This window comes from Myodes glareolus, chromosome 22 (genome assembly GCF_982192425.1).
Source record: "Myodes glareolus chromosome 22, mMyoGla1.1, whole genome shotgun sequence".
In the NCBI taxonomy this organism is placed as follows: Eukaryota; Metazoa; Chordata; class Mammalia; order Rodentia; family Cricetidae; genus Myodes; species Myodes glareolus.
The window spans coordinates 24,805,881-24,831,312 of record NC_142047.1 but is presented as its reverse complement, the minus strand read 5'-3'; the positions used below and the strand labels follow the sequence as shown (position 1 = coordinate 24,831,312).

The following is a 25,432-nucleotide window of genomic DNA, read 5'->3' as shown; positions in this document are numbered from 1 at the left end:
GGCTGGCCAAACTGGTCTTAGCATGGTTACTTCCCCCCTGAGATCCCTTTTCCTTTGGAGTAATTAGTGAGAGGCAGCATGTTGGTTGGCCAGGGTCATAATCACACGCAGACATGACCTGTGCCAGGCCCCTGCTACCCTCTCTTTTTCATGGAGCCTGAGTCATGACATGTTCCTCTTCTGCAGCCTCGACTTTGGAGCGCGGGGGGGGGGGGGGGGAGCCCTGGGCACCCAAGGCAGCAGCTCCAAGTGTCATAGACAGGTAAAGATTAAAAACACCCAGCTCGGGATTACAGTGACTCATGCATCTTCTTGAAGGTCTTATTTAAATACAAATGGGAGGCTCAACAAGCAGTTTCTCGAGGAGCCAAAGCCTTTGTCAAATCTTTGCTCTGGCTTTGGCTTTGAGAGTAGGGCCTTGCTCATCTCTGGGCTCATCCCCACACTGCCTTCCACCTGGCCTCTGGTAACCCCAAGAGCACAAGCAGAGACGGCCTAGGCTTGGCTTTTCTATACAGGAAAGCCAAGATGGTTCCTCCCTGGTCCCTCCCACTGCTGCTGTATGAGTCCCTGGTGCAGAGCTCAATGCTGCTTCCTGAACGAGCCAGAAGCTCTGGGCTTTGAGAGCTAGCCCTTCCAACTCTCTTCAGGCCATTCCTATACAAAGAGAGGAAGGGGTGGGGCGGGGGTGGTGGGTGGAGGGTCGGGAGAGGGAGTGTTGCCGAGCGACCTTGCTGTGGCAGCCCAGCCTGCTGGGTGATGGAAGCGGGGCTCTGACTTGGTCTAGGATTAAGCATGGACACGGGATTTCAGGTGGATCCCAGTTCACTGGTCACACCCAGACTCACTGCACCCCATTTTCTTCCTGCAACCTTGGGGCCTGTGGTGGGGTTTTCTGCCCCTGCAAAGACAGGCAGCAGGTGTAGCGTGCTTCTTTCTCTGAACATTTAAAGCTTTTGGAGGCAAAGAGGCCCCATTACCCAGCTCTATCCAGGCCCATCCCCAAGTTCTTGTTCAAGTCACCTCCTTATGCTGCCTAAAACCCAGCGGAGGCGGGTGACTGGGTGGCCTTGCCTGGCTCTTTCCACCCCTCTGCGTGTGGAGTAATACAAGAAACGGTTGTCCTCTTACCACCAAATGCCACTTAAACCCAGTTCTCAGCCTCAGTCTCCTGCAGTGTTCCCCCCACCCCCGAACTCCATCCCAAAGGTCCTACCAAACTAGAAGTGGGGTCTTCTTCAGCATCCCAGCTTGGCCCCAACCCTGCCAAGCAGGTCTTCCTTGCTGCATGCTACAGCCCAGGCTTATAAACGCAGCCACACTCGCCGGCTGTCCATTTAATCAGTGCAGATTATTTACAGAACTCAACAATGCGGGTGGATGCCACCCCCACCCCTTGCTGGCTCTCGGGTTCCGCAGAAGTGACGTCCAGAAAGTGCTGCTGGAGGCCCCTCTCCCCCCACCCCCAGTCCTCACCTCCAGGGCCAGGTTCTGACAATCCACCACTCAGAGAGAGGAGGTGGTCCAGAGGATCTGGGGGGTGGCGGCCCTTCACTGCTCACGGCTTTCGGGAAGCAGAGGGGACCAGAGCCAGCTGTACAGTACCATTTCCCATAGAAGCCTCCTGCTGACTCCGGAACGAAAAGAGGAAGGGGGCCCCCTTTCACCCTTAGGACAGACTTCCCAGGCCACAGTGGATTCCTTCGGGGGTTCTACAGTCTCTGTGTGGGGGTGAGCTGCTGGCCAGTGCCTAGTAGTGTCATGTGGAGAGAGAGATCCGGAGGGAAGGAGGCCCACAGTCTGGTCTATGACATTGTGGGCATCCATACCATCAGGCACTGTCTGGGGACCTCTGGTACCCTAGCCTGTGTGCCTGCCAACACCATCTCTCCAAGGGTTGGGATGAGGAGAGCAGAAGCCAGAGGGTAAGGGGATGCCCAGAATCCTGGGACCTGGGGGGTGATGAAAGAGGAAGTGGGCAGCCTAGGGAAGGAGAGGCTAGTCCCTAGCATCAGGAGGGGAGCTCGGCAGGCTCCCTTTGGTCCTTGGTGAGACAGGTCCAGGGCCCTTCCCAGAGGAAAGGAGCTCAGGGGTATGTGGGAGCTACTGATGGCCAGAATGGGAAGGGCTTCAGGCTTCAGGCTCTCAGAAGTAGCCTAAGAAGGAGCCAAGCCGCAAGGCAATCAGAATGGCCCTTGGGCCAGATGCTCTTCCTAAGGCAAAATCCAGAGGGTAGAGCCCTAGCTGGGCTCCTTCAAGGCAAACACAGCTCTTGTCATGGGAGAAGAGGTTCAGGCTGAGGAGAACCAGAGCTGAAGAAGTTTCCCAGCCTTATGCCACCTTCCAGAGGTAAGCCTCTGTCCCTCAGTCCCTGTCTGGAGCCGTGCACCCAGAGAACTCCAGGTATTACCTGGCCCCAGTCAGGAAAGCAGAAACAATTGCTGAGAGAAGGTGCCCAAAAAAAAAGGACACCTGGGCATAAATAAAGGAGGGCAGGAGGCAGGACTGGCAGGGGATGTGTGTGGCTAGGAGGGGACCCCACTGGGCTCGGGAAGCATCTGGGAGCCACACGCCTGCCCCTGTGGGGACCTGAGCACCGGGTGCTGCTGCGGATGGCGGGCGACTACACCCACTCCTGCAGCGAGCGCTTGCAGTAGAGCAGCATGCGGGGCGCGCCCTTGCGCTGCATCTGCACCAGGGCAAAGGCCAGGCCCAGGATGCAGAGCAGCAGCAGCAAGGGGACCAGCACCATCACCACGTTCACCGTCCGAACCACCTCCTCCATCTGCACCACCACGCGGCTGCCCTCGTCCTTGTCACCCGCCTCCTCTTCCTTGCCGTCCTCATCGGCCTCGGGCTCGGAGCCCCCGTTGGGGTTGAAGGGTGGACGAGCCACGTCGGGCCATCGTGGCCGGGGCTCCACGTGCTCCTGGCAGCCCATGAAGTCTCGCAGGATGGATTTGGGGTGGCCCGGTTCCATCCGCAGGCGCTCATTGTTGAATTTCCAGTATTTGGTGCCCTTGTAGAAGTAGGTGTAGGCTATAAGGAACAGACAGGCCAGGATGGCTTCAGGCTGGGAATGGTTGGTAACTTGTAGAGCATGCTAAGTGGTCTCCCAGCACCAAAACCAAACCAGAAAACAAACAGAAGAACACGTTTCCCTCATTCGCTTGCCCTCTCAAATCTGCTATCCTGCTGTGGCCTGGGGTGGGGAGGAGTTTTGGGTCTCCAGCTTCCTGGTCAGCGTAACAGGGCAAAGAAGGGACCCCCACAGCCTGCCAGGGTCTAATCAAGGAACCCTGCTGTTATTCCCAGGATGGGCTTTATTCCCAGCTACAGGAGCCGGCAGGACTGTGTTGGCCCTGGGCCTTCATGGACCTGGGTGAAACCCAGCGCTGCTCTGGACTAGCTCCTGGCCTTGGGCACCTTGTGTGCATCCCACGGACAGCAGGAAGGGCCAGGCTTGAAGCAAGGGGCGCATGTGGGCTTTACTGAGCACGGTGAGCTCAGAACAGCTGCAGTGGCATGCCCGGACACAGCGTCTGGTGATCAGGTCGAGCACTAGTAAAGCCGGCAGGTATGCCCGGAACATGAGGGTCCCAGATAAAGAATCAGACACCCAGGGACCCTGCTGGAGAACTAACAGACTCACAACCCCGTCACTCAATTACAGTAACAGATACTAGGCTCCTGGTGCAGATCTGTAAGCACAACCTGGTTGATTTAATTCAGAAGACTTTTCTAGTATCCAATGTCTCTCTGCGGCTATTGTCCCTTTCTCATTAGCGTTAAGAAAACTCAAGGTTAATAAAGCATTATGTAATCTATTTCTGGGGGCATTTTCCACCCCTTTTGGTCCTTCTATCCCTGCTCAACACTGAACCAGGTCCACTGCCCTGAGACTTTGAGTTCCTGAGTTCCAGCTCTGGACACAGACAGACATGGGAGGCACCTAGACGGCGGCCTCTCCAGGTGTGGGGCTGGAGGTCCAGGACCGATGCAGGGAAAGCAGGATGTCACGCTGGAGAAGAACCCAGGCTGCTGCATGGCACAGCTGGATCCCCCTTCCACGTCATAACAGTGCCACGGGACCTTGGGCAAGTGCGGGGTCCTCTGGGAGGGGCTGGCCCGGTACCTGCATCGTTGCTGAGGAAGGCCCCTTTGGGAGAGTTGGGGATGCCCTGCCAGACACTGATGGGCTTGGGGTAGCCAGGGTCTCCATGTTGCGTCTCCTCATTGAAGCGCCAGTACCTATGACAACGACCAGAAGTTTCAGGCTACGAACGCGGAGCCCTACTTGGGCCTCCGTCCTTTTCCCCACTGACTCTCTTTGGGCAGATCTGAGGATGAGGGGGCCTGGTTAGAGCCTTCTCCTTCAGGGAAAAGGGAATAAGGAAACGTTTACCTGTCTGCTTGGAAGAAGAAGGTGTGGCCCGTGGGCTCCCACCAGATGGCTGTGTCGATGCGGTCATAGGGGATATCTGTACCATAGCTGCTCAGTGGTTGTGGGTAGCCAGGCTCCAGGTTGGCTTCCCGGAAAAGCCAGTAGCGGTTACCTGGGAGGGGAGCGGTGGGTTGTATGAGGATGGGCCTGGGTTGGGGATGGAGATGGTAGAAGCCACGCTTTTCCGGGTCCACAATCCATTCAGACCATCACCGCCCATCCCAACACACCAACACACGTATACACAGAACCACACACACTCAGCATGGTATTCACAGAGGTGTCTGTGCTCACGGAAATCTGTGATATACGCACTTCTCTGTGCACAAGTTAGCTGCTCCCACCCAGCCCACCCACACACTATATACATGGCCCTTCATTCCACAGGACACCTTCGCTAGGCCTGGGAGCTATGCTCCTGGATATTCAAATGGCCCTTTGGTGCCCGGTCTGGAATCCCCCCATTTCAGTAGGAGTCCAGTCCTGTATTCAGAGGGTTCCTGCCTGTGGAGCCAGAGATACAGATGGTCTATCAAGGGGTACTGCCTCCCACAAGAACGTTCTTCTGCAAACAGACTGCAGAGAGCCTGGCCAAATGGGTTTGCGGATAGCTCGGCTGTCCTGGAACTCACTCTGTAGACCAGGCTGGCCTCATTGCCTTTGCTTCCCAAGTGCTGGGATTAAAGGTGTGCACCAACATCCCTTGGCAATAATATATAATAATTTGGTGTTCTCCCTACATGTGTGAGGGTGCAGGATTTCCTGGAACTGGAGTTTTAGACAGGTATGATCAGCCATGTGAGTGCTGGGTACTGAGCCCAGGTCCTCTGGAAGAGCAGCCTGTGTTCTTAACCTCTGAGCTGTCTCTTGAGTCATCACCCATGGGTAGCTGTTCTTAAAGAGGACCCGCCTGTTCTTATGGGAACCCCTTCTCAGGAGAACAAGAGGCAGGGGTAGGGCATGAGGTGGGGCTCCTAGGCTGCAGAAGATGGCAGAGATACATCTCTCATCCAGGCGGCTCTGGCCTCCAGGGTCCAGGTCTGCCTAATCCCGCAGCTTCTGTCTGCCTTTCCACTCCCACCTTGCTGCCCCCAGGGGCTGAGCAAGCCCACGATGGGGACTGGAACTGCCGGACTCTCTCCTTCCCTGGATCCAGCTGAGCTACAGTAGAGTGACAGCTGCCTGGGCCCCTCACACCATCCTGGCTTACCTTTGAAAAAGACAAAGTGTCCATCCTGGCGCTCGTAGGCAGCACTGATGTTCCCCGGCAGACCACGCCAGAAGTGGCCAATCGGCATAGGATAGTTGTCCAGAACACGGTTGTGCCGGACTCGCCAGAACCAACGGCCCTGTGAAAGGGGGTGGGTATTGACGGGCAGCACATGCAAGATGCTTTGGCTAAGGGTGGGAGCTGTGCTCACATTGCTCTTCACAGATCAGGGACAGCCTATCAAGAGAGGCCATTGGGCCCTGAGGAGCCAGGCAGTACCTGGAGGGCCAAAAGCAGCTCCAAGGAGACAGCTCTGGCCTGAGGAACAGGCACCTGACTGCTGTGTAACCCTGGACAAATCCCTTGTTTACTTGGGCTGGTTTCTTCCTGGTCTGGGGTTTGGCAGGGACCCAGAAGATGTTAGCAAGGGAGGAGCTAGGCAAGGCTCTGGTGGGTTCAGAGAGGTAACGTGAGGGAGGGGCAGGACCGGGCTCTGGGTTGGCTGGAGGAGGCACCGGAAGGATGGGACCAGACCTTAAACACAAACATCTCTCCACGAAGCACGGCCACTGTGTCGAAGTTGCCATCGCAGATGTTGGGGCCATACTGGTCAGGCCTCTCTGTGGCTCGGGGCTGGGGTGGGGGCCCTGGCTTGGGGGGCCTCTCTGGCTTCCCACCTGGATATGGTGGCTGGGGAGGCCGAGGGGGCTGGTGGTCTGGCCGTCCTGGCCGTCGGGGCCTCACCGTTGGGAGAGGCCGGGTGGGCTGTGGCTTACCATCTGGGGAGCCTGCAGAGAAGTAAGGATTAAGAAGTGAGAAGGCAGATCTGGATGTAAGGTTCTCCTACATACAGTGCTCAAGTACTGCGTGCATCCCCTCCAGGTACAAGGTCCTGTCTACCCGCAGCAGACTCCTTTCTCTGCTACCCCATCACCATCCTTGGCATGTGATGGTGGTTGGAGGGTGAGGGCAGCCTCCTCCACGTGATCTTTCTCTTGACCTCTCTGCTGGGTGAGAGGCTACCTGCCTCTGCTTTCCCTGAGGCCATTCCCCTTACAGTGCTGGCCTCCTCAGTGGGGCCCTCGGAAGGGAGGCGCCTGCAGAGTCAGGAGCATGGCTCTGGCTTAGGCTGTAGCAACTTGAACTCTACCTGATGCATAGCTCATTACTGAAGTTGCTGGGGATGCAGGACAGGGTCAGGCACCACATGGAGAAACAGGGACTGACCAGAAGAGCTGGCCTTGGGGAGACCTGGCCACTGTAGATTTGCTGGGTAGAGTCTAGGCTGGGTAGGCAGCTGTCTCAAATCCCCTGGGAAGTCTGGAGAGTGCTGGGCACAGATTCAGACTATGGGTCCTGGGGACCATGAACACCCTTCAACTAGTAGGAACACTGCCAAGGATAGGAGGGAGATAGGGTGAACCATGTGCATCCCCTTGCAGCTACAGTCTGGAGCCACACAGTGTGGGCTCTGGCTAAGTGACTGGGCCTCAGTTTTCTTGTCTATAGAATGGGCCAGAGTGCAGGGCCAGCTGGGTATAGCCTACTCACCATACAGCTGCTGAATGCCCCGAAGGTCGTCCTCGGGCAGCTGGAAGTTGTCAGTGTCCATCCATTGGTAGAAAGGAGCCATGATGGCATTGGGGTTACTCGAGTGCTCCAGCCCTAGTGCATGGCCCAGCTCGTGCACTGCCACCAGGAAGAGGCTGATTCCTGTAGCGGGGGTATGTACGGTCACTCTGGTACATCCTAGGCCCTCTGGCTGCCATGGACCCTACTCTTGCTTCTCTTTGGGATGAGGCTGAGCTGCTCCGACTTCTGGTTTCTAATTTCCCCATCTGAAAAATGGGCCCAACATATCCTCTTCCTGCCTTCCCTTGGTGGGACAATAGATTGGGACTAAGTATAAGGTTCCAGAGACATGAATAGGGGACGGTCTCCCCTCCCGAGCCTGAAGCCACTGGGCTGGAGAGGCAGCCTAGCTTGGGCACTGCCTGGCCTGTTCCCACCCTGGCCAGCTGTCCTCACCATGCAGGTCAGTGCTGGAGAAGGTCCAAGGTTCATCTGCGTCGAAATGGGTGTCCCCACCCAGACCAGGGCCAGGGAAATAAGCATGGGCCAGAAAGCCACCCACGCCATCAAACGGTGAGCTGTCGCCATGGAAGCCAGAGGCAAAGAGTACCATGATGTCAGCCTCCTCACGCCTTCGCAGCCGAATGTCATCGTAGGATACTTCCTGGAAGACCAGGGGCGTGACCTGCTCCCACACGTGAAACGCCCTGCGCACTGCTTCCATTGAGTTATACCAGCCCAGTTTCTCTGTGTAGTTCTGGATGCTGCAGGTGGGCAGGGAGGACAGGGTCAGGCACCAGAATGGACAGGGCCCTGTGGGATCCTGTCCATTGCTGCCACCTTCCTAAGAGCACACGAAGCCGCTACACTATTCACTGTGAGTTTATTCGGATATGAATTAGAACTTGCCACACTCAGTAATTCATTAAAATATGACCCGATGTTTTTATGGTAGAAGATAAACAGATTTAAATTAAGAAAGTGAGGCAGTGGTGGTACACGCCTTTAATCCCAGCACATGGGAGACAGGGGCAAGTGTCTGAGTTTAAGGCCAGTCTGGTCTACAGAGTGAGTTCCAGGACAGTCAGGGTTACATAGTGAGACCCTGTCTCAAAAAACCAAAAAGAAAAAAGAAAGAAAGAAAGAAAGAAAGAAAGAAAGGAAGGAAGGAAGGAAGGAAGAAAGGAAAAAAGAAAGGGGAAAAAGAAAAAGTAAGGACCTGGCATGGTAGTGCATGTCTGTCATCCCACCATGTAGGTGCATGTCTGCAATCCCACCATGTAGGTGCATGTCTGCAATTACACCATGTAGGTGCATGTCTTCAATCCCACCATGTAGGAGCATGTCTGCAATCCCACCACTTGGGAAGTGGGGATAGGAGGACTGGGGGTTCAAGGTTAGCTTCAGCTACACAGCAAGCTTAATGGAATCTTGGGTATAACATGAGAACTTCACCTGGTCTTAATAAATACCGCCCCCAACTCCAAATCCCAAGCCAAAAGGTATAAAAAAATAGTAAATAAAAGTGCAGGTGCTTTGTGGCCATGGGATGGGGGTAGATGAGGTGTGGAAAACTGGCCAAGCCACTCTGCCACTCTGAATGCTGACCCAGGGCCAGGCAGACCCTAACTTTATCTGTGTGACCTTGGACATTTGACTAGACAGTTTCAGTTTCTTCCTGTGAAAGACAGAAAAAGGGGAGGGAGTAATACTTCCTTTCTGGGGTCCTTGAGAGGATTAAGTAAAACACCGCACGAAGGATATACAGCATAGGGCAGTGGTTTTCAACCTTCCTAATTCTTTGACCCTTTAATACAGTTCCTCATGGTGTGGTGACCCCCAAAATTATTTCATTGCTACTTCATAACTGTACCAACTTTGCTACTGTTATAAATCATGATGCAAATATCTGGTATGTAGGATATCTAATACACAACTCCTGTGAACGGTTTACTCAATCCCCAAAGGGGTCGTGACCCACATGTTGAGAACCACTGGCCCCAGGGCCTGCACATGAAGAAGCACAAAGTCCATGTCCTCCCTGTGGCTTAGACTACGATGCTGGTGCAGACAGATGACCATCAACTGCAAAGGGGAATTTGACTGGGTGGACCAAACTCACTCTAGGATCTAAGGCCGGAGTGAAAGCTGAACACCTGACCCCACCCCCACACCTACTGACCACAGTGACTCAAAAGTCCATAGGGCCACATCAGGCCAGTCTAGCCTGCTGCTAGCTGGGGCCAGGAAAGGACTCAGCCAGCAGGAGATGCCTGAAAGAGACCTGGCTTTCCCTGGAGGGAGGCTTCCTAGACGGTGATCTGGGACCATCGGCACAGCAAGCCAGACCCCTTCTGGGAAAGGCATTCTGAGTCTCCGGGAGCGGGACAGGGTAGCTCTCTTCCCAGCTGAACCCATACCTGAAGGTTAGGTGGTGACTGTTCCACGTCTTTCCCGTCAGGGTATAACGCTTCCTCCGACGCAGGTTGGCTTTCACGCGTACCCCAAACTGATCAGGCACCCCACAGCGGGGCCGCTTCATCCACCTGGACCAAAGACATACAGAGGGGTCAGCTACGGGTCACCTCTTCCAGGCAGTCCACCTCCTTCCAACTCCCTCTTGCTTCCCAGTTTTCCCCCCACAGGGATGTACTGAGGGTGGGAGACTCTCTGTTTGGGTCCCCGGAGAGTGGGCAAGAGATTCCGTTTTAAGCGCTGAGCAATGACTAAGGAGGTGTGCTCCCTCTGAGCATGGGATGGGTGCTCTTCAGTCCTCCTGCCCCAAGTCTGTCAAGTTCTGTGCTTTTCAATGTCTCTGTAGGTCCTATCACTTCTAAGAGCAGAACAAGGCCTAGCTAGGTAGTCCCATCCAGGGCTTCTGTACTGTTATCTTTCCATTCCCATGCCTGTAGCAGACATCACTAATCGAACATTATGCCCTTCCTGCCAAAGCTGGGTTACATCTACTTCATCTCTCTTTATGTGTATGTATGTGTGTGTGTGTGTGTGTATGTATGTGTGCCTCAATGAATCTATGTGCACAGTGTGCATCCAGGCCCTCTCAGATCTGATGTGGGTGCTGGGAGCCGAATCTGGGTCATCTGCAAGAGCAGTCAGTGATCTTAACTCTCCAGCTTCTGTCTTCTCTTTCCTAACAACAAGCTTCAGGCAATCATTCTAAACAAGAAGCGTTAGCATGAAGGTGAATCATTGCCACTCCTTATCCAGGCTGTGCTCCCCTGGAAACTCCGTTTACCAAAGACTCCTCAGAGCAGGCTGGAGGGCAGGAGGCCTGTGGGGTCTGGGAGGGGTCACAAGGAGGGACTCACGCCTTTGTCTCTTCGTCAAGCACACCCGTGACAGGGATCCCATAGAAATTCTGCATCTCCGCAAGGGCGGAAGCCAGGATCTGGGCAGAGCGCATGGTGGACATGTGGCGGCTAGGCTGGGGTAGGTAGCCGTAGAGCCGCAGCCAGTTCTGCAAAGAAACCAAACAGGGTCTCCTCAGTCACTGCTCAGAATCCTCCAGGATCTCCCAATTCAAATGAAAATCCAGTTCTTCCAGGGCCTATAAACTCTTCACCACCAAGCCCAAGCCCTCAGGCCTCACTCCTACAATCCACTAGCCTCAGGGGCATTGCACTTGCTCTGCTTGCTGCCTGCCTCTTGTGCCTGCTGCTGTTGCAGGTGGGACCCTTCTGTTCCAGGAAGACTGCTGGGGACCCTCAATATGCCCTCAAATATGCCATGGAATATTTTTTTAACTATGCAAAGATGTGTTGCATTTATTTAATGACATAAAGATGTGTTGCATTTGTTTAATTATGTAGAGATGTGTTGCTGTTTTACTTTGCCTACCTAAGGCACCTGACTGACCTAATAAAAAGCTGAATGGCTAACAAGGGAGGAGGTATAAATGTGACTTTAGGACCGGGAGAGTAAGTAGGAGAAGGAATTTAGGCTGGGGAAGAAAGAAAGGGACGCAGGGGGCCAACCAGACAGATGTGGAGGAAGCAGAAAAGGAGGGCATACAGAATGAAAGGGTGGGGGGAAAACAAGGCAAAACATAGATGAATAGAAACAGTTAAGTTAAAAGAGCTAGTGGGACAAGCCTAAGCTAAGGTGGAGCATTAATAATAATAAGTCTCCATGTCTTTATTTGGGAGCTGGTTGATGGTCCAAAGGAAATGCCAACTACACTCAAGTATTTAGAATCTCTTGGTTAAGATTTTATTTTTATTTCTTTCTCTCTCTCCCTCATTGTGTATGTGTGTCTATGTCTGCACATGTGTACACCAGTGCCTGGATATACCAGAAGATGGCACTGGATCCCTGGGAACTGTAATTACAGGCAGCTGTAAGCCACTGGATACAGGCGCTGAGGACCAAATTCTGGTCCTCTGCAAGAGCAGCAAATGCTTTTAACTGCTGAGTCATCTCTCCAGACCCTCTTTTTAATTTAAAAAAAATTTTTAGTTATGTGTGTGTGCATGCTGGTGCCCATGGAGTCCAGAAGAGGGTGTTGGATCCCCTGGAACCGGAGTCACCTGACATAGGTGCTGGGAACTGAGCTTGGGTCCTCTGCAAGAGTAGTACATGCTCTTAACTGCCGAGTCATTTCCCTGGCACCATTTAAAAAGTGATTTTTAAAAATTTATTCTTTGAAAAAATGCTTACATTTATCCAATGCATTTTGGATATATCCCCATTCGTGTTGGAATTTTGACTGGCTTGATCTTCAACAGACATATCATGTCTGAAAGCCAGCTTTTCACAACTCTTTCCACATCCACCAGCTCCTAAGTCTTCCTGCACACTCTCCCACTGATCCCTGATCTGTTAACAGAGATGATTCATCCACAGCTGAACACCCACAGTTACTTACACTTGGCACTTTGACCAGTTCTGAGTCTCTGCATTGACCACTGCCCACTGTGCAAAGAGACTTCTCTGACCCATGTTAAGAGCAACACAAATCTATGGGTTTAAATATAAATATTTAGAAGGCAGTCCAGCAGCATGACTGTTTAACATAGCAGCGGTAGGTTTGGCCCTCGTGCCTATGATTTTCCCAGTCATGAACCTTTTCCCTGCTCGGCTGTGAACTGGTTTGTTTATTTTGAAACAGAGTCTCTAGTCAGGCTCTGTAACCAAGGACAACCCTGAACTCCGTGTCTTCCTGCCTCCACTTCCCCAGATTACAGGTGTGCACTACCGTGCCTGGTTTCGTGCAGTGCTTGGGGCGGGCGCAAACTCAGGGCTTCACGCATGCTAGGCAACCAATCTCCTAACAGATCTACATCTCTGGCTCCTCCTGTCTGTGTTGGATCTGTTTCTTCATCTGCAAAATGAAGCCCGATGTGCTGTCATGGGCTGATTCAGTGACTGACTATGGCTGAGATAAAGCACCATGACCTAAGCAACTTGGGGAAGGAAGGGTTTACTTGGCTTCCAGTGCATCCCTGAAGGAAATCAGGACAGGAACTCAAACAGGGCAGGAACCTGGAGGCAGGACCTGAAGCAGAGGCCATGGAAGGGTGTTGCTTACTGGCTTGTTCCCTTGCTCAGCCTGCTTTCTTACAGAATGGATGGCACCACCCACAGTGGGTTGGCCCCTCCCCATTAATTATTAATTAAGAAAATACCCTACAGGCATATCTTCCGGAGGTATTTTCTCAATTGAGGTTCCCTCCTTTCAGATAACAATAGCTTGTGTTAAGTTGACATAAACCATGGTAAGATTTGAGGGGCACAGACCCAGGAAAAGCACTCAGGGCACAATGAGCGTGTTTGGTTTCCTTCTAGAACTAACCAGGCAAATCCCATCCACGCATCCATCCATCTGACCATCTATCCACCCGTCACTCACCCATCACCCACTCTACCATGACGGTGCCAGATAGCATGCCAGCTGGGGGCTGTGGGAGACATGGCCCTCTTGAGCTTAGAGACTCCCAGGAGACTGTGTACTTGGAGAGGAGGGCTTCATGGCTCTCAAGTCCATGAACGAACTGGAAACCAGAAGTTACAACTCTGATGAACGGTTCTGAGAAACGCTAGGAGAGACCAGCCTGCCTCATGCCCTCAAGGTGGTGAAGGGATGGGACCTAGGGAGAAGGAAGGAAGCAGACATCGTCCTTGTCCTTCTATGTACTTGGCCACATGGAAGACCCACTTTCTACCTTGTTCTAGAAGGGGAAAGCTATATGCTGAGGGACCCCAAGGCAAGACAGAGTAGCTGGACATAGTAGATGCTTTAGGCTGACACCCAAATACTGGCTCACTCGGTCCAGGGCAGCGGTGTCCAAGTTGGATGGACAGAGAGCTGCTGAGCAAAGTCCCAGCCTAGCTGGCTGTGCAGCTCCACTCAGAGGCCCCAGGGCCTTGGAGGGTAGCAGAGCAGTGAGCAGAAACCCGGAGCTGAGAAACAAGTGTCAGCTCTGTATACACAGGGCAGGGCCAAGCCTACGTGCAATAAAAAGGGGCTGGATGGGAGTCTGTTTCATCTGTGAGGTTCGGCAAGGATCGAGCAGTAAAGTGCCCTGTTGTGTTGTGGATGAAGAGATCAGGGGCTCTGGCTGGCAATCTTTATTTTTTCTGCCAACACAGCTGAGGAGTCCAGGCTCCTGGTGAGACTGGTCTGGCACCAGCAGGCCCAGGGCCCAGGGCAGATGGGGGAAGAGGGAGCAAACCCATGGTGTCCCCACTAACTCTCTTCAGGATTCTGAGCCACATGGTAGCAAGGCTGCCGCAATGTCTCAGCTCTTCCCAGGCACTGACACTGCCCCCAAAGCTCCTAAAGTGGCTCCACTTCCCTTTTCCACAGCTCTCCTGAAGCCTCATGGGAAGATCCAAAGGGCAAGGCCACCAGGTTAATGACAAAGACACAGAGCTGGTGTGTGTGTGTGTGTGTTAGTGTGTGTTTATTGTGTGTGGCGGGGGTGGCTGCTAACAGGTGAGGGCACCTTCGTAACTCCTATTTGCATAAGGTAAAAATATCTCCAGTGCACGCAATCAGAGTCACAGAAGGGTTGATTAGGCTGTCTGCAGAGCTATAAGAGGACAGAGGCTCAGGAGGGGCCCTGAGCATGGAGGGGAGGGGAGCCGGCCTGCTGGCAGCAAAGAGCTCCAGAGATCTGCAGAGGTCTGGCAGAAGACCTGCTTCATCCCAGAGCCAGCTCAGGAGCTGCCAGGCAGGTCCCAAGGGAGCCTGGTGGCCCTCCTTCACAAAGTTAAATGCCTGTAAGTCCCCAGGCAGCAGAGTTCCCATCTCTTTATCAACTGTGCCTCAGCAACCACTGCTGGGGTAAAGCTAACCGATGACACCCTGGGATAGGACCTGGTGGGCGGAGCTGCAGCCTCCCAGCAGGAGGTGAAGTTGATGGCCGGCCTGCGCATGCTCAGGGTGGCTGAACCTGAACAAAGTGTCCACAAATCTGCCAAGTGGCAGCAGTCACTGCCGTGGGGCTCGCGTCCTCCGTAGTGGTGGGAGTAAGTGCGCCATCACACCGGCACAGTAGTGAGTATGACAAGTTCTAGCTATGTGGGTGGGAAGGACAGCAGCCACCACCGCCTTAGAGTGACAAGCGGCTCAGACTGCCGAGCCTCGAGTAGCTAAGGTGATTTGCCACTTTCAGACAACTGGTAGAAACAGTGCTCAAGGTCCCAAAGTGAGAAATGGCTCTGGTCAAGCCCTCACTGTTCTTATTGATGGCGTCTGTCCCTTGTACATGGTACCTCCTAATTTTCTTTGTCACCTAGAGTTTTATTGGCGAACGAAGCAGGTGAAGCTTCTCTGATGGGGAAACTGTGTATAGTAAAGGAAGGATCCTAACCCAGGACTTGTTACCACTTCCATGAAGGCCCTCCAATGATGGCCACTGGGCCAGAGGAGGCCTCTCCCATCCTTAGACAGGAGTGTGTCTGTGGGGTGTCCCTGAGCATTAAGGGAGGTTGAGAACCCACTGTCCCAGCTGTCCTTGTCATTGTTTTGATCTTCGGCCTCCATCCTTATAAGTATTTACTGATGTGGCCAGTGAGTGACTTGATCTCAGACAAGAAGACAAGGGACCAGTCATAAGGGGAATGCCTGACCCTCAGGAGAGAGGGTAAACACAACACTTGGGAACCTGCTGTGGGCCATTTAATGCTCACGACCCCTCCTGAAAGATAAATAGCTCTTCTCATTGTGCCCTGTGAGTTGCCTGCTCAAGGTGACACAGCTGATCTGTGATAGGCCTGGGCACAGGAGGCTTCGGTAGCATTCCCAGTTCCTTAGCCTGGTATGCTGAGCTCTGGCCCTTCTCAGGAACAGCACAGCACAGCTCTCTGGGGCAGGGCACCTGATCCTCTTCACACCCAACATCTCTGGCTGGGTCTGGGCACTGAGCCACTTGCCCTCCCCCAGGCCTGTTGAAGCAATATGGAGGGATGTAAACCTGCAGGGAGGGCTTGTCTGAGAGGGAGCCCCCAGATTCCATCCATGCTGTGCCTAGAACAGCTATTGGAGAGGGGGGTGGGGCCAGAGCCATTGCTGCCACCATCGCCTGCTCCTGGGGCCTACACAAGCAGATTGACCAGCAGCGCAGCAGTCCCTCCCTCCCCAGAGCCCTTATCAGGCCCCAGGTGATAAAGACAATCTCAAGGGTTCTGCTTTGACTCTCAGCTCAGCCCCCTCTGTAATCTGAGCAGTCCCCGGCTGTTTCTGCCCAGCCAGGTACAAAGGGAAGCTTGTCGGAACCATCAAAGATGGGTCAGTCCCGTCCCCCCCCCCCCCCCCCCCCCCGGACCTTCCCAGATCTGGTGAGGTTCCCTCTCTTCCACACTCCGCCTCCAAGGATTCTTGGGAACAAACCAGGGCTCTGTCTGTCTCTGTCACACCAGAAGGAACAGGCACTGGGTAATTAGGTCTGGGATGGAGACCCCACAAAGGCTAGGGCGTGTTCTCTACGAGTGGTGGGATGGTGGGGGTGATTTCCAAAGCCACCAAAAGTTCAGCCACCAAAAGCTCAGCCACCTCCCTGAGGCAGGGCTGCAGTCTGATCCAGCAGGTGCCCCTGCAGACAGGGAACTCAGAGCTGCCATTTGTGCTAGCAAGGAGCCTTAGAAAGCTCCCTCAAGGCTGAGTAGAAACTAGCCTTCGCCTTGTGCCTCTCTGCTCAGGACCTGGCTGCTTGTCCATACTAAAGGCCAGTGAGAACCTGACTGTGGCTAACATAACTCTGAACCTCAGTTCTCCTGCCTCTGCAAAATGCAGAATAGGGCTAGGAGCTTGAATGACTAGACACCAGGCCAGCAAAGAAAGAGAAAACTAGCTGGCCATGGTGGTACATGCCTTTACTGCTGGCACTTGGGAGGCCGAGTTCAAGACCAGCCTGGACGACGGTGTAAATTCTAGGCTAGTCAGGCCTACACAGAGAGCGAACGGCTCTCCCAGGCCCGATCATGGCAGACAAGTCACCTGACAGGTTTTGCCTTTTTTTTGCCTTCTCCCCCAGTCCCTCTCTATTGCATTCCTAAAGCTGACCACCGAGGTCCAGTCCCTTATTTGGCCACTTCTTCCTCCTGAGGCTAATTGCAAAGGTTCAGCTAGTAAAATGTTTAAGTCCAGCAATCAAAAGCCCCAATCAAATACGCCCAATCAAAATTAACCAACATATCCTAACGTAGGTGCATCTGTCTCCTCTAAACCAGAGGCATCTGTTTGTCGCTCTGGAGCAAATAACCCCCCACTTCCTTCCTTCTCCTTCATCCTCCATCTCCTGTCTCTGACTCTTATTCCCTGCCCTTCGTTCCTCTGGGGCAAACAAATCCTTGTGCTGAGAACTTGGGGGGGGGGAGGTCCTGTGCTGACTTCGAGAGTCCTTTAAGAGAGACCCTGTCATAAACAAACAAGGGACTGACTAGACTATCCAATTCTTGTTGCTTGATACTCCCATGGTCCACTTAAATAGTAATAGGACATGTGCATTAAAAGGGCCTAATGTATTTCTCACTATGAATCTCTCTGTTTCAGTCTCCCAAATCCTGGGACTACAAACATGTACCATCATGCCTGGGCCACCACGAGTCTTTAAAAAAATGTATATACATTTTATATACATAAAAATGTATACACACACACACACGTGTTCGTGTGCATATGAACATGAGTTCAGGTGCTTTTGGAGGCCAGAGGCCTTAGAGGTTGTTGTGAGAAGCCTGATGTGGATGTTGGGAACTGGACTCTGGGTGTTCTGCGTTTGCACACTTCTCTACTCACTGAGGCTTCATCTCTGCCTTTCCTGGCCCAAGGGTCTCCCTGCCCCCAGCACTTGGGATTAATTGACTGCACCGCCTAGAACATGCTAGGCAAGTACTCTACCTCTGAGCTCTACCTATCCCAGGCCGTTTTTTTACTTTCTATTTTGAAACAGGGTCTCCTTAAGTTGCCAAGGCTGGCCTTGGATTCATTCAATAGCCCAGGCAGCCCTTAAACTTGGAATCCTCCTGCTTCAGTTTTCCAAAGAGCTGAGACTTCAGGTCAGTACCACCAGGCCCCTACTCCACTCTGGGTGTTAAAGAAAGTTGTAGGTGATAACTCTGGGGGACTTCCAGCCAGGGAAGCAGGAAGGAGGCAGCCGCCCAACCCGCCCCCACAAGCCTTAACCTGGAGGAAAAACAAACGGGTCCTTTGGCCTGTGGGCAGGGAGGGGTGGGGCGGAAGGGGCCTTTGTTTGCCAGGAGTGTTCAAGGTTGGCCAGAGACCAGGCCTTGAGTTTCACCTGGACCTTCCATTCCAAGGGATAGGTCTTAGATGGGGCTGCCCAAGGCAGGGAACGAGGCAGCTTTGGCAGAACCTTGAAAAGGTCTTCCCGTCTGGGTCAGTCTCAGCAAGTTCTGCTAGCAGAAAGTGGAAACTCACAGGGTTCCACCTTGGGATTTGACCTTTAACCCAACCTGAGGCTCTAAAAGAGAAGGTTCTGGGTTCAAACCTCAGTTCTTCAGTCCCTGGCTGTGTAACCTGAAGTTTCCCTCACCTGAGGTATTAATTTCCTCCTCCACACACAAAGAGTTAAACAAAAGATGAAATGCAAAAATGCTTCTAGAATGCTCCTGGGCAGAATTAGTCTGATGAAGGTACTGAAATAACCCCTGAGCCTCTTGGGCAGGCTGTGCATACAGCATTCACAGCATTGCCTATAAACAGAATAAATTTCCCCATAATTCCATCAAGCGGATACTATGGGAGTATCTGCTTCCCATTTTACAGGCAGGAAAACTGAAGTTCAGACAGGTTCAATAACTTGCCAACACCTAACGCCACTTGCTTCTCAGCTATTAATTTTCCCAAAGGTTGTGATGTTGTAAAGTGCTAGACACGGAGCTTGGTGTCCTCACTTCTCCGAGGTGTACCCAAGTCTAGGGGTATCTAGACTTGTTAGAGAGGTGCTCCAGACCGTACAGCTTTAGGGGCCCAGTCACTAGTGGCTGTGGAACATGGGACACTCAGAGCTGGCTGATGGCTGTGACCTGGCTCCTCACCTGTCTCTTCCACCCTCTCCTGACAGCAGAGATCAAGTCAGATCTGCTGTTGATTTCCTCCTGCCCCTTTGACATGAGACACCCCTTCTTTCCCAGGGCAGACCCATGGCTGCCACACTTGCCTGGGGCTATACAACCTATTACTTTCCTCAGAGGCCCTAGCCCTGTAACTGCTAGTCTCCAGGTATTCTCAGAACACATGTCCTTTGGGGAGCACTGCTCAGGAGCCCTAATTCTCAAGTCCTCTAAAGGGGCTTTTCCCAATAGGATGTGCCATTGTGCTGAGGTCTGGGGATGCTCAGCTATGCTCAGGGTCTCAGGGCCTCACATTTATTGTGGATTTCCCAGCATCCTCTTTGCAATGAAGAAGTGTCCAAGCAGAGTGTCCCCAACCCCTCTTTGTTTCTGCTGACTCAGAACATTGTACTCAAGTAAAACTGGCCAAAGGATTCTTTTCCTGCCTCAGCATCCACTTAAGGTTTGGGGTGACATTGAGGATGCCACCTTTGAACTAGGAGTCCAGGGAACAGTAATTATCGTGGCCACCCTTAGGGTAACAATGGCAAGGACCGTCTGCATCCAGCCACAAAAGGGGCACAAAGGGACAGCCAGAACTAAACAGGAGGTAGGATGGGGCTTTCCATGCCCACAGCATGCCATTCTGAGCTGGCATAAGTGACCTGGGTGGCGAATTACTGGAATTCTGGAGAAAAATTTTAGGGGTGAGGATATGGGCAGGTTTCTGTGAGGTTTCCTGTCCACATTCAGGAGTGTCTTTTAGAGGTCTCCTTCCTCCTTGGGGTGGGGCAATGGAAAGTGTGTGTGTCCAGGAGTCACGGTGGCAGGCCAGACATATGCCATTCCAATGAAGACACACAAGACAGGTGGGCCCAAGGACATCCTAAACACAGTGACGTGCTAAGGGCTGAAGATGGTCCACATCCAAGCTCATCACAACCCTTCTCCTGGCTTGAGAATGTGTAGAGACCGCCTCCCAGTCATCCATACTATGAGCCTAACATGAACCCCTTTCTCTTTAAGGAAGACATGGGGCCTCTACCCATAGTTAATAAGGGGAGGGGGACCTAGAGGGACCATCACTGGTACATAAGAGGAGATCATCTCACAGACAGTGACTCCAGTCAGACCTAAAGATCAAAAGAATTCAAGGCCTGGTGGTGGTGGTAAGTGACTTTAATTGTAGCACTAGGGAGGCAGAGGCAGGCGGTTCTCTGAATTTGAGGCCAGCTTGGTCTATACAGAGAAACCTTGTCTCAAGAAACCAAAAAAAAAAAAAAAACAAAAGACAAAAAACCCACAACCACAACAACAACAACAACAACGAGAGAGAGAGAGAGAGAGAGAGAGAGAGAGAACTCTAGTTAACTCCAGCCTCCTTTTGCACATCTTCCCCTGTGGTCAGATGGGGGCAGGAAGACTTGTGACACTCTTCAGGGAAGAGGGAAGGTGGGAATGTCCAGTTTTGGTGTCGGTGGAACCCCACCTGTGAACTCTCGCAGCCTGAGTCATTTCCGTGGGACAGGCTGAGGGTGCTAACGTTCGAGGAAGAGCAGGAGGACGAGAGCTTCTCTAGGGAAGAGCAAAGGTACTTAGGTTGCCAGGTATTGTAGCCACAGAGCAGGACGGGCTCCTAACGGGCAAAGCTGGCAACTCATCCAGATGGGGATCTAGAGCTGGGGCAAGACGGGAAAGCTAGGGCGGAGTGGATCAGGAGGAGCTTTTCCAAGGAAGGCAGGCTACTGGGAGCTAGCTGCAGGCATGCGCCAGCTCCCAGCACTGGGTAGTTTCTGGTTCCTTAGTTGAGTGAATTCCGGTGGCCTTGGCTCAGTGACCAAGGTACTCAGAGCCATAAGGTGACCAGAGATCTGGAGCTGTGGACTCCCTTAGGTGACAGCTAGAGCCGTTCTCAAAGGAAGGGGTATGTGGACACTCTGTAGGCAGAGCAAAGGACTCTTTGAGCCCAATTATGGCCGGTCCTGAGGGGGTCTCCCAGAGCAGCCTGTACTTCAAAGCCAACTCTCTAGGGGTTAAGACATCTATCTGCAGCCTTCCATCCACTGTGGATCCCAACATGCAACACTTCAGAGTCCCTTCCAGCCAAAGCCTCGGCACAGCCCAAATTGTATCTTGAGTCAACAATCCTAGCCAGGGTCACCATGGCCCTCTTCCGCGGAGGTGGAGGACTGTGGGCACACTTAGCTGGGCTTCCTCAGGTGGAGGAGCTGGGATGGGAGAACTGCAGAGCAAAGGAAATAGCATGAAGTCCTCCAAACCTCGGTCCCAGCACCCAGATCCTGGCCATCCGGGAGGCCCATTCACAATGCACAATCACCAAATTCCAGCTTGGTCTGGGTAGGCCACAAACTCTCCAAGGCGAATCTGTGACTTGAAATTCTTTGGCAGGCAACTGCTCCGCGGCAGTACCTTGGATACAGGCAAACACAGTTCCTGCACGCAGGAGTCCACTGTAAGCCTCCGCCCCTAGACCTTGTGAATCGGGTTGGGCCAGGCTCCCTGAAACTCTCTGACCTGATAGGGGAAGAGGGCTGTGAGGCGGAACTGGTCTTTGCAGGTTTTTATTAAAGTAGGGTGGGGAGGGTTAGACTTCCATTGGAAAAGTCTCTCAGGCAGGCCAGAAAAGTGAGGGAAGCCTCCGGGGCTGAAATGGCAGACTGAGCTGTCTGCAAACACAAACAGCACTCCTTAAGGCCATTGATCTGGGAAGTCCAAGGGCACCAAGAGCCCAAGCCTACAAGGATGCAGTCCCTGGCTCTTGTCCTCTCTCCAGACTCCACACCTAGTCTCCCTTTCTCCCGGGGCTGGAAAGAATGATCTTTAAAAGTTCGATGACATCCTGGGGTGACTGAGCTATCGCTGGAGGGATACGCTGGAGCGGGAGGTACTGGTTGGTACTCTGCGGGGAGATCGCGTGTGGGTCACTCGCCGGACCAATCCAGAGAACCGCCAGCATATGGACGTCAGCCCGGCTTCCAAAGAAGAGGCGTGAAGTCTACCCTGTTTCACAACCAGGCCTGGGCAGTGGGGCACTGGTGGGAAAAGTGTTTCGGGAGACAGGGTCTGTTCCTCAGACACTACCCTGGCGTGGGAATGCTTCATCGCAAGAAAGTCGCTGAAGCACTTCTGCAATCCGGTCATTTGTCTGGGTGGTTCTTACCCATCCCCCAACCATCCTGGCCCACCGGGCAACGCACGATGTCACCCAAGGGAGTGTCAGTCAAAGTGCGAGCTGCGGGGCTCCAGCTCCGCCTGAGCTCTTCCCACCCGCAGCAATGCCCATCCCCACTCGCAAAGCCCACAGTGCGCGGATTTGGCTCTCGAGGAATCGGTGCGGGCAAAGACTAGAGGCGCGGGCTGGGGGCTGCGGAAGCGGCAGTAGGGACTCAAGCTCGGGCGGTTCAGTGCCCCGAGCGGCTTCAGGATGCCGAGCAGTTGTGCGCACAGGGCTTTGGGAAGAGGCGCGCTGCAGAGCTCCAGCCAGGGAGTGGCAGCCTGCCAGCCCCGCTTTCTGCCCAAGCTCTCCAGTCGGGCTCAGTCCTCACCCCCAAGGCGGGGTGCGTCTTCCCCACCTGCAGGTTCCCGTTGCGGGCGTGGTTCGCACCACGTCCCTCCAGGTTCTTACCTCGGCGGCGTACACTTCGGCGTCCTCAGACGTTGTACCGCGGCCCAGGCAATCCAGAAGCACCAGTAGCAGCGGGAGCAGCCAAGCTCGGTCGCCGAGGCAGCTGCCAGTGCAGCCCGGCCGTCTAGACGCGCTCCGGTCGCTGCCCATGCTCGTCGCCCGCCAGCCCGGTTCTGAGCGCTCCACGCGGGGCTGGCTCTCTGGCCAGCGCCGGGTCCTCGCACGAGGCTGGGAAACTTGCGACACTCCCTGGCTCCCGGCGCCGCGGATCTCGGGCTCCCAGGGCGTGCGGGAGCCGCTCAGGTCCCTTCTGCAAATTCCCAAACCGGTGGAGAAGCGGGCAGGGCAGGTCGGGGCACGCGGGGGACCCGCCCGCAGGAGAGGGGGACCGGCCGAGCTGCACGCCGCAGAGTCTCGCAGGCTTGGCGCGGTGCGCTCTGGCCCCGGCCCCCGGGAGCAAGCACAACTCCAGAGCCTTTGTCTGGCTCAGCGCTCCGGCCGCCCGGTCCCGCGGCGCCCCCTGCGCGCCCTACTCTCTCTGTCCATGCCCAGGGCCCCGGCGCTGCCCACAGCGCGCGCCTCCCGCCGGTGACTTCGCTGGCCGCCGCGCCCAACGCGGCCTGGAGCTCTAAGCAGTCCCCTGAGATACGCAGGGAACCGGCCAGAGGGAGCGACGAGCCCGCCCGCCAGCTAGCCAGCGCCCCGCGTCCCCCGCGAGTTTGGCTCCGCAGCCCTACTCCCAGTGCGCGGCGGGAGCCGCCGCTCTTAAAGGGCCAGTGCGCTCCCTGTGCGCAAACCTAGGAGGAGGCTGGGGGCGGTTCCTAACCCGAGGCTTCTCAGTAGCAGGTGCGGGCTGCGTTGCCCAGCAAGTGGGTGACCCTTCTCATCTTTCCTGATGGCAGCAAACCTCCCCTAGCCTGCTTTGCTCCCATCTCTGCTTCTGGTGAGCAGGGGTGATCCCCATAACTTGACTCCATTCTGAGTCAGGGCGCAAGGAAGGCGTGGTCTCCCTTCGAGGGTTGCACGTAGCTTTCTCAAGCCACTTGGAGGAAGGCATAAGGACATTCAGATAGAGGGTAGGCCAGAATAGAACTGGGGTAAACTGTTTTAAACTTTCAGAGATAACAATAAAACTCCAAAACAAAGAAGTTGAAGGGATAGGTAAGATGACTTAGTGGGTAAAGGCTCTGACCACCACCAAGTTTGTCAAATGTGGCAACAAGAGTTCGATCCCCAGGACTCGTTTGGTGGACCTATAGAACCCATGTCTATACATGCACACATGCACACATGCACACACAAATGTAGTTTTAGAAACAAGCCCAGAGTGTCTTAGGCTCTTTAGTAAATTTTCTAAGTCGCAAAGTCTTGGGTTAGGGCGTAACTGAGAGTCCAGGCTTACAAGGAATCTGAATCCCCATTCCCTTGCTGCCTGAGTATGAACAAATTACTAGTTCTTTCTGAATCTCCATGGTGGGGTGAGGGTTAGGGTTCCTAGGTTGCACATTTTGTTTTCCAGCTCTACTTGGTCTCTATTATGTGAAAGTCAGTGTGTGGATGAGGTTCACCAGAACGCTGGGTAGAAGAGCAAAGCTTCCGGTGAAGTTTGAGCTAGACTTTAACTTTTACTCCAGTATGAATGCTAAGGGGGTCCAAGGTCCACGAAAATATCGCACAGCCCAAGGTCAGCCCTAGTGTAGTGAACTGGAGCAACTGGGATGCCACTTGAGGACCACAGAGACCAGGGCCGAGGGCAGCAAACGTCTACCACCTCCCTCCAGACAAACGGGAGCTCACCTTACCTGAGGGTAGGTCTTTCCTGGAATAGGCTCTCTGTGTGCCTCTGCCTCTCCCATCTCCCTGGCAAAGGACCTTAGAAATAGCTGGTTCGAACCCACCCTCTGGGTGAAGGAAGACAAAACATGCCAGTACCTGGCCTAACATCTCATGGAAAGGAAATTGGAGTTTGGAGAAAAGATAGAGGTAGTGCTTCCCCTTTCTTTCCACTGATGGACTTCCCTTTGGGGTCCCTCACCTCGCAATCTGGCTTCTGAATTCTCTACTTTGGAATTCGATTTTGAGAAAAGCCCAATGTCCAGCACACAGCATCCCATTTAAGTCAGGGATACTGCAATTGTTTGCAAAATTTATTCTGGACCATTTTTTAAAATGAGTTTATGGGGTTACCTAGTGATAAATAAAATCTCAGGTATGCAGGCAAGGTTTGAGAGACCGTGGTCAATCAGGTATGGTGTTTGTTTTCTTCCATTGCCAGTGGTTCTGGTGGGAACTTCTGGCTTAAGGAAATGACTTTATTATTATTATTATTATTTATACAATATTCTGTTTGTGTGTATATGCCTGCAGGCCAGAAGAGGGCACCAGACCCCATTACAGTTGGTTGTGAGAGCCACCACGTGGTTGCTAGGAATTGAACTCAGGACCTTTGGAAGAACAGGCAATGCTCTTAACCTCTGAGCCATCTCTCCAGCCCCAAGGAAATGGCTTCTTATGTGAGAAATTCTACAGAAAACTCTGGATTTGAAGCCAGGTCTCTGGGTTCATGCCTGGTCTACTTTACTGGAATTTGGAAGATCTGTCTCCTGTTTAGGTTTACCTTCTTATTTGTAATGGCGGGGGGGGGGGGGGGGGAGAGGAGATTCAGATCCAGCCAATAGTTGAATAAGCGGGTTCTCTTCCTCACTGAAGGTGCTGTGGGCTAGAACTGGGCCTGGATAACGATGCCCTGGCTACCCAGTTACAGGGGTTCCTCAGGCAGCGTCCTCACAGAGGTGAGGCTGACACTGAGGGAAACCTGACCAACTCTGCTGTTCCGCTTCCATTTATTACCTGATTTTTCCTACCAGCTTTAGAAGTACGTGGCTATGAGCTACACTCCCAATAGCTTTGTTGTCAGTAACCCCTCTGATGAGAGGGTCATGGGAGAATAGGTTGTCGGCTTTTTAGTGCTTGGAGACTGCTCAGAGGAGGCAGAATGGGCAGCAGAGATGACTCAGTGGTT

The 25,432-nt window shown here is 53.5% G+C and overlaps 1 protein-coding gene across 2 annotated transcripts; it reads right to left on the bottom strand.

Moving 5' to 3' along the window:
• Positions 1-1,322: 1,322 nt before the first annotated feature.
• Mmp15 (matrix metallopeptidase 15) lies at positions 1,323-23,174 on the bottom strand. Of its 2 annotated transcripts, none has more exons than XM_048431776.3 (10): positions 22,411-23,174; positions 10,556-10,704; positions 9,647-9,772; positions 7,683-7,990; positions 7,206-7,367; positions 6,189-6,442; positions 5,655-5,793; positions 4,406-4,556; positions 4,136-4,251; positions 1,323-3,039 (listed from the first exon to the last, which is right to left on the bottom strand). In XM_048431776.3, the coding sequence occupies exons 1-10, from the start codon at positions 22,558-22,560 to the stop codon at positions 2,624-2,626; spliced, it is 1,971 nt and encodes a 656-aa protein (XP_048287733.1). In that variant the 5' UTR covers positions 22,561-23,174; the 3' UTR covers positions 1,323-2,623. The 2 variants fall into 2 exon arrangements, with proteins under 2 accessions (XP_048287733.1, XP_085538132.1); XM_085682006.2 differs by lacking the exon at positions 22,411-23,174 and adding an exon at positions 13,096-13,282.
• Between the last annotated feature and the right edge of the window lie 2,258 nt (positions 23,175-25,432).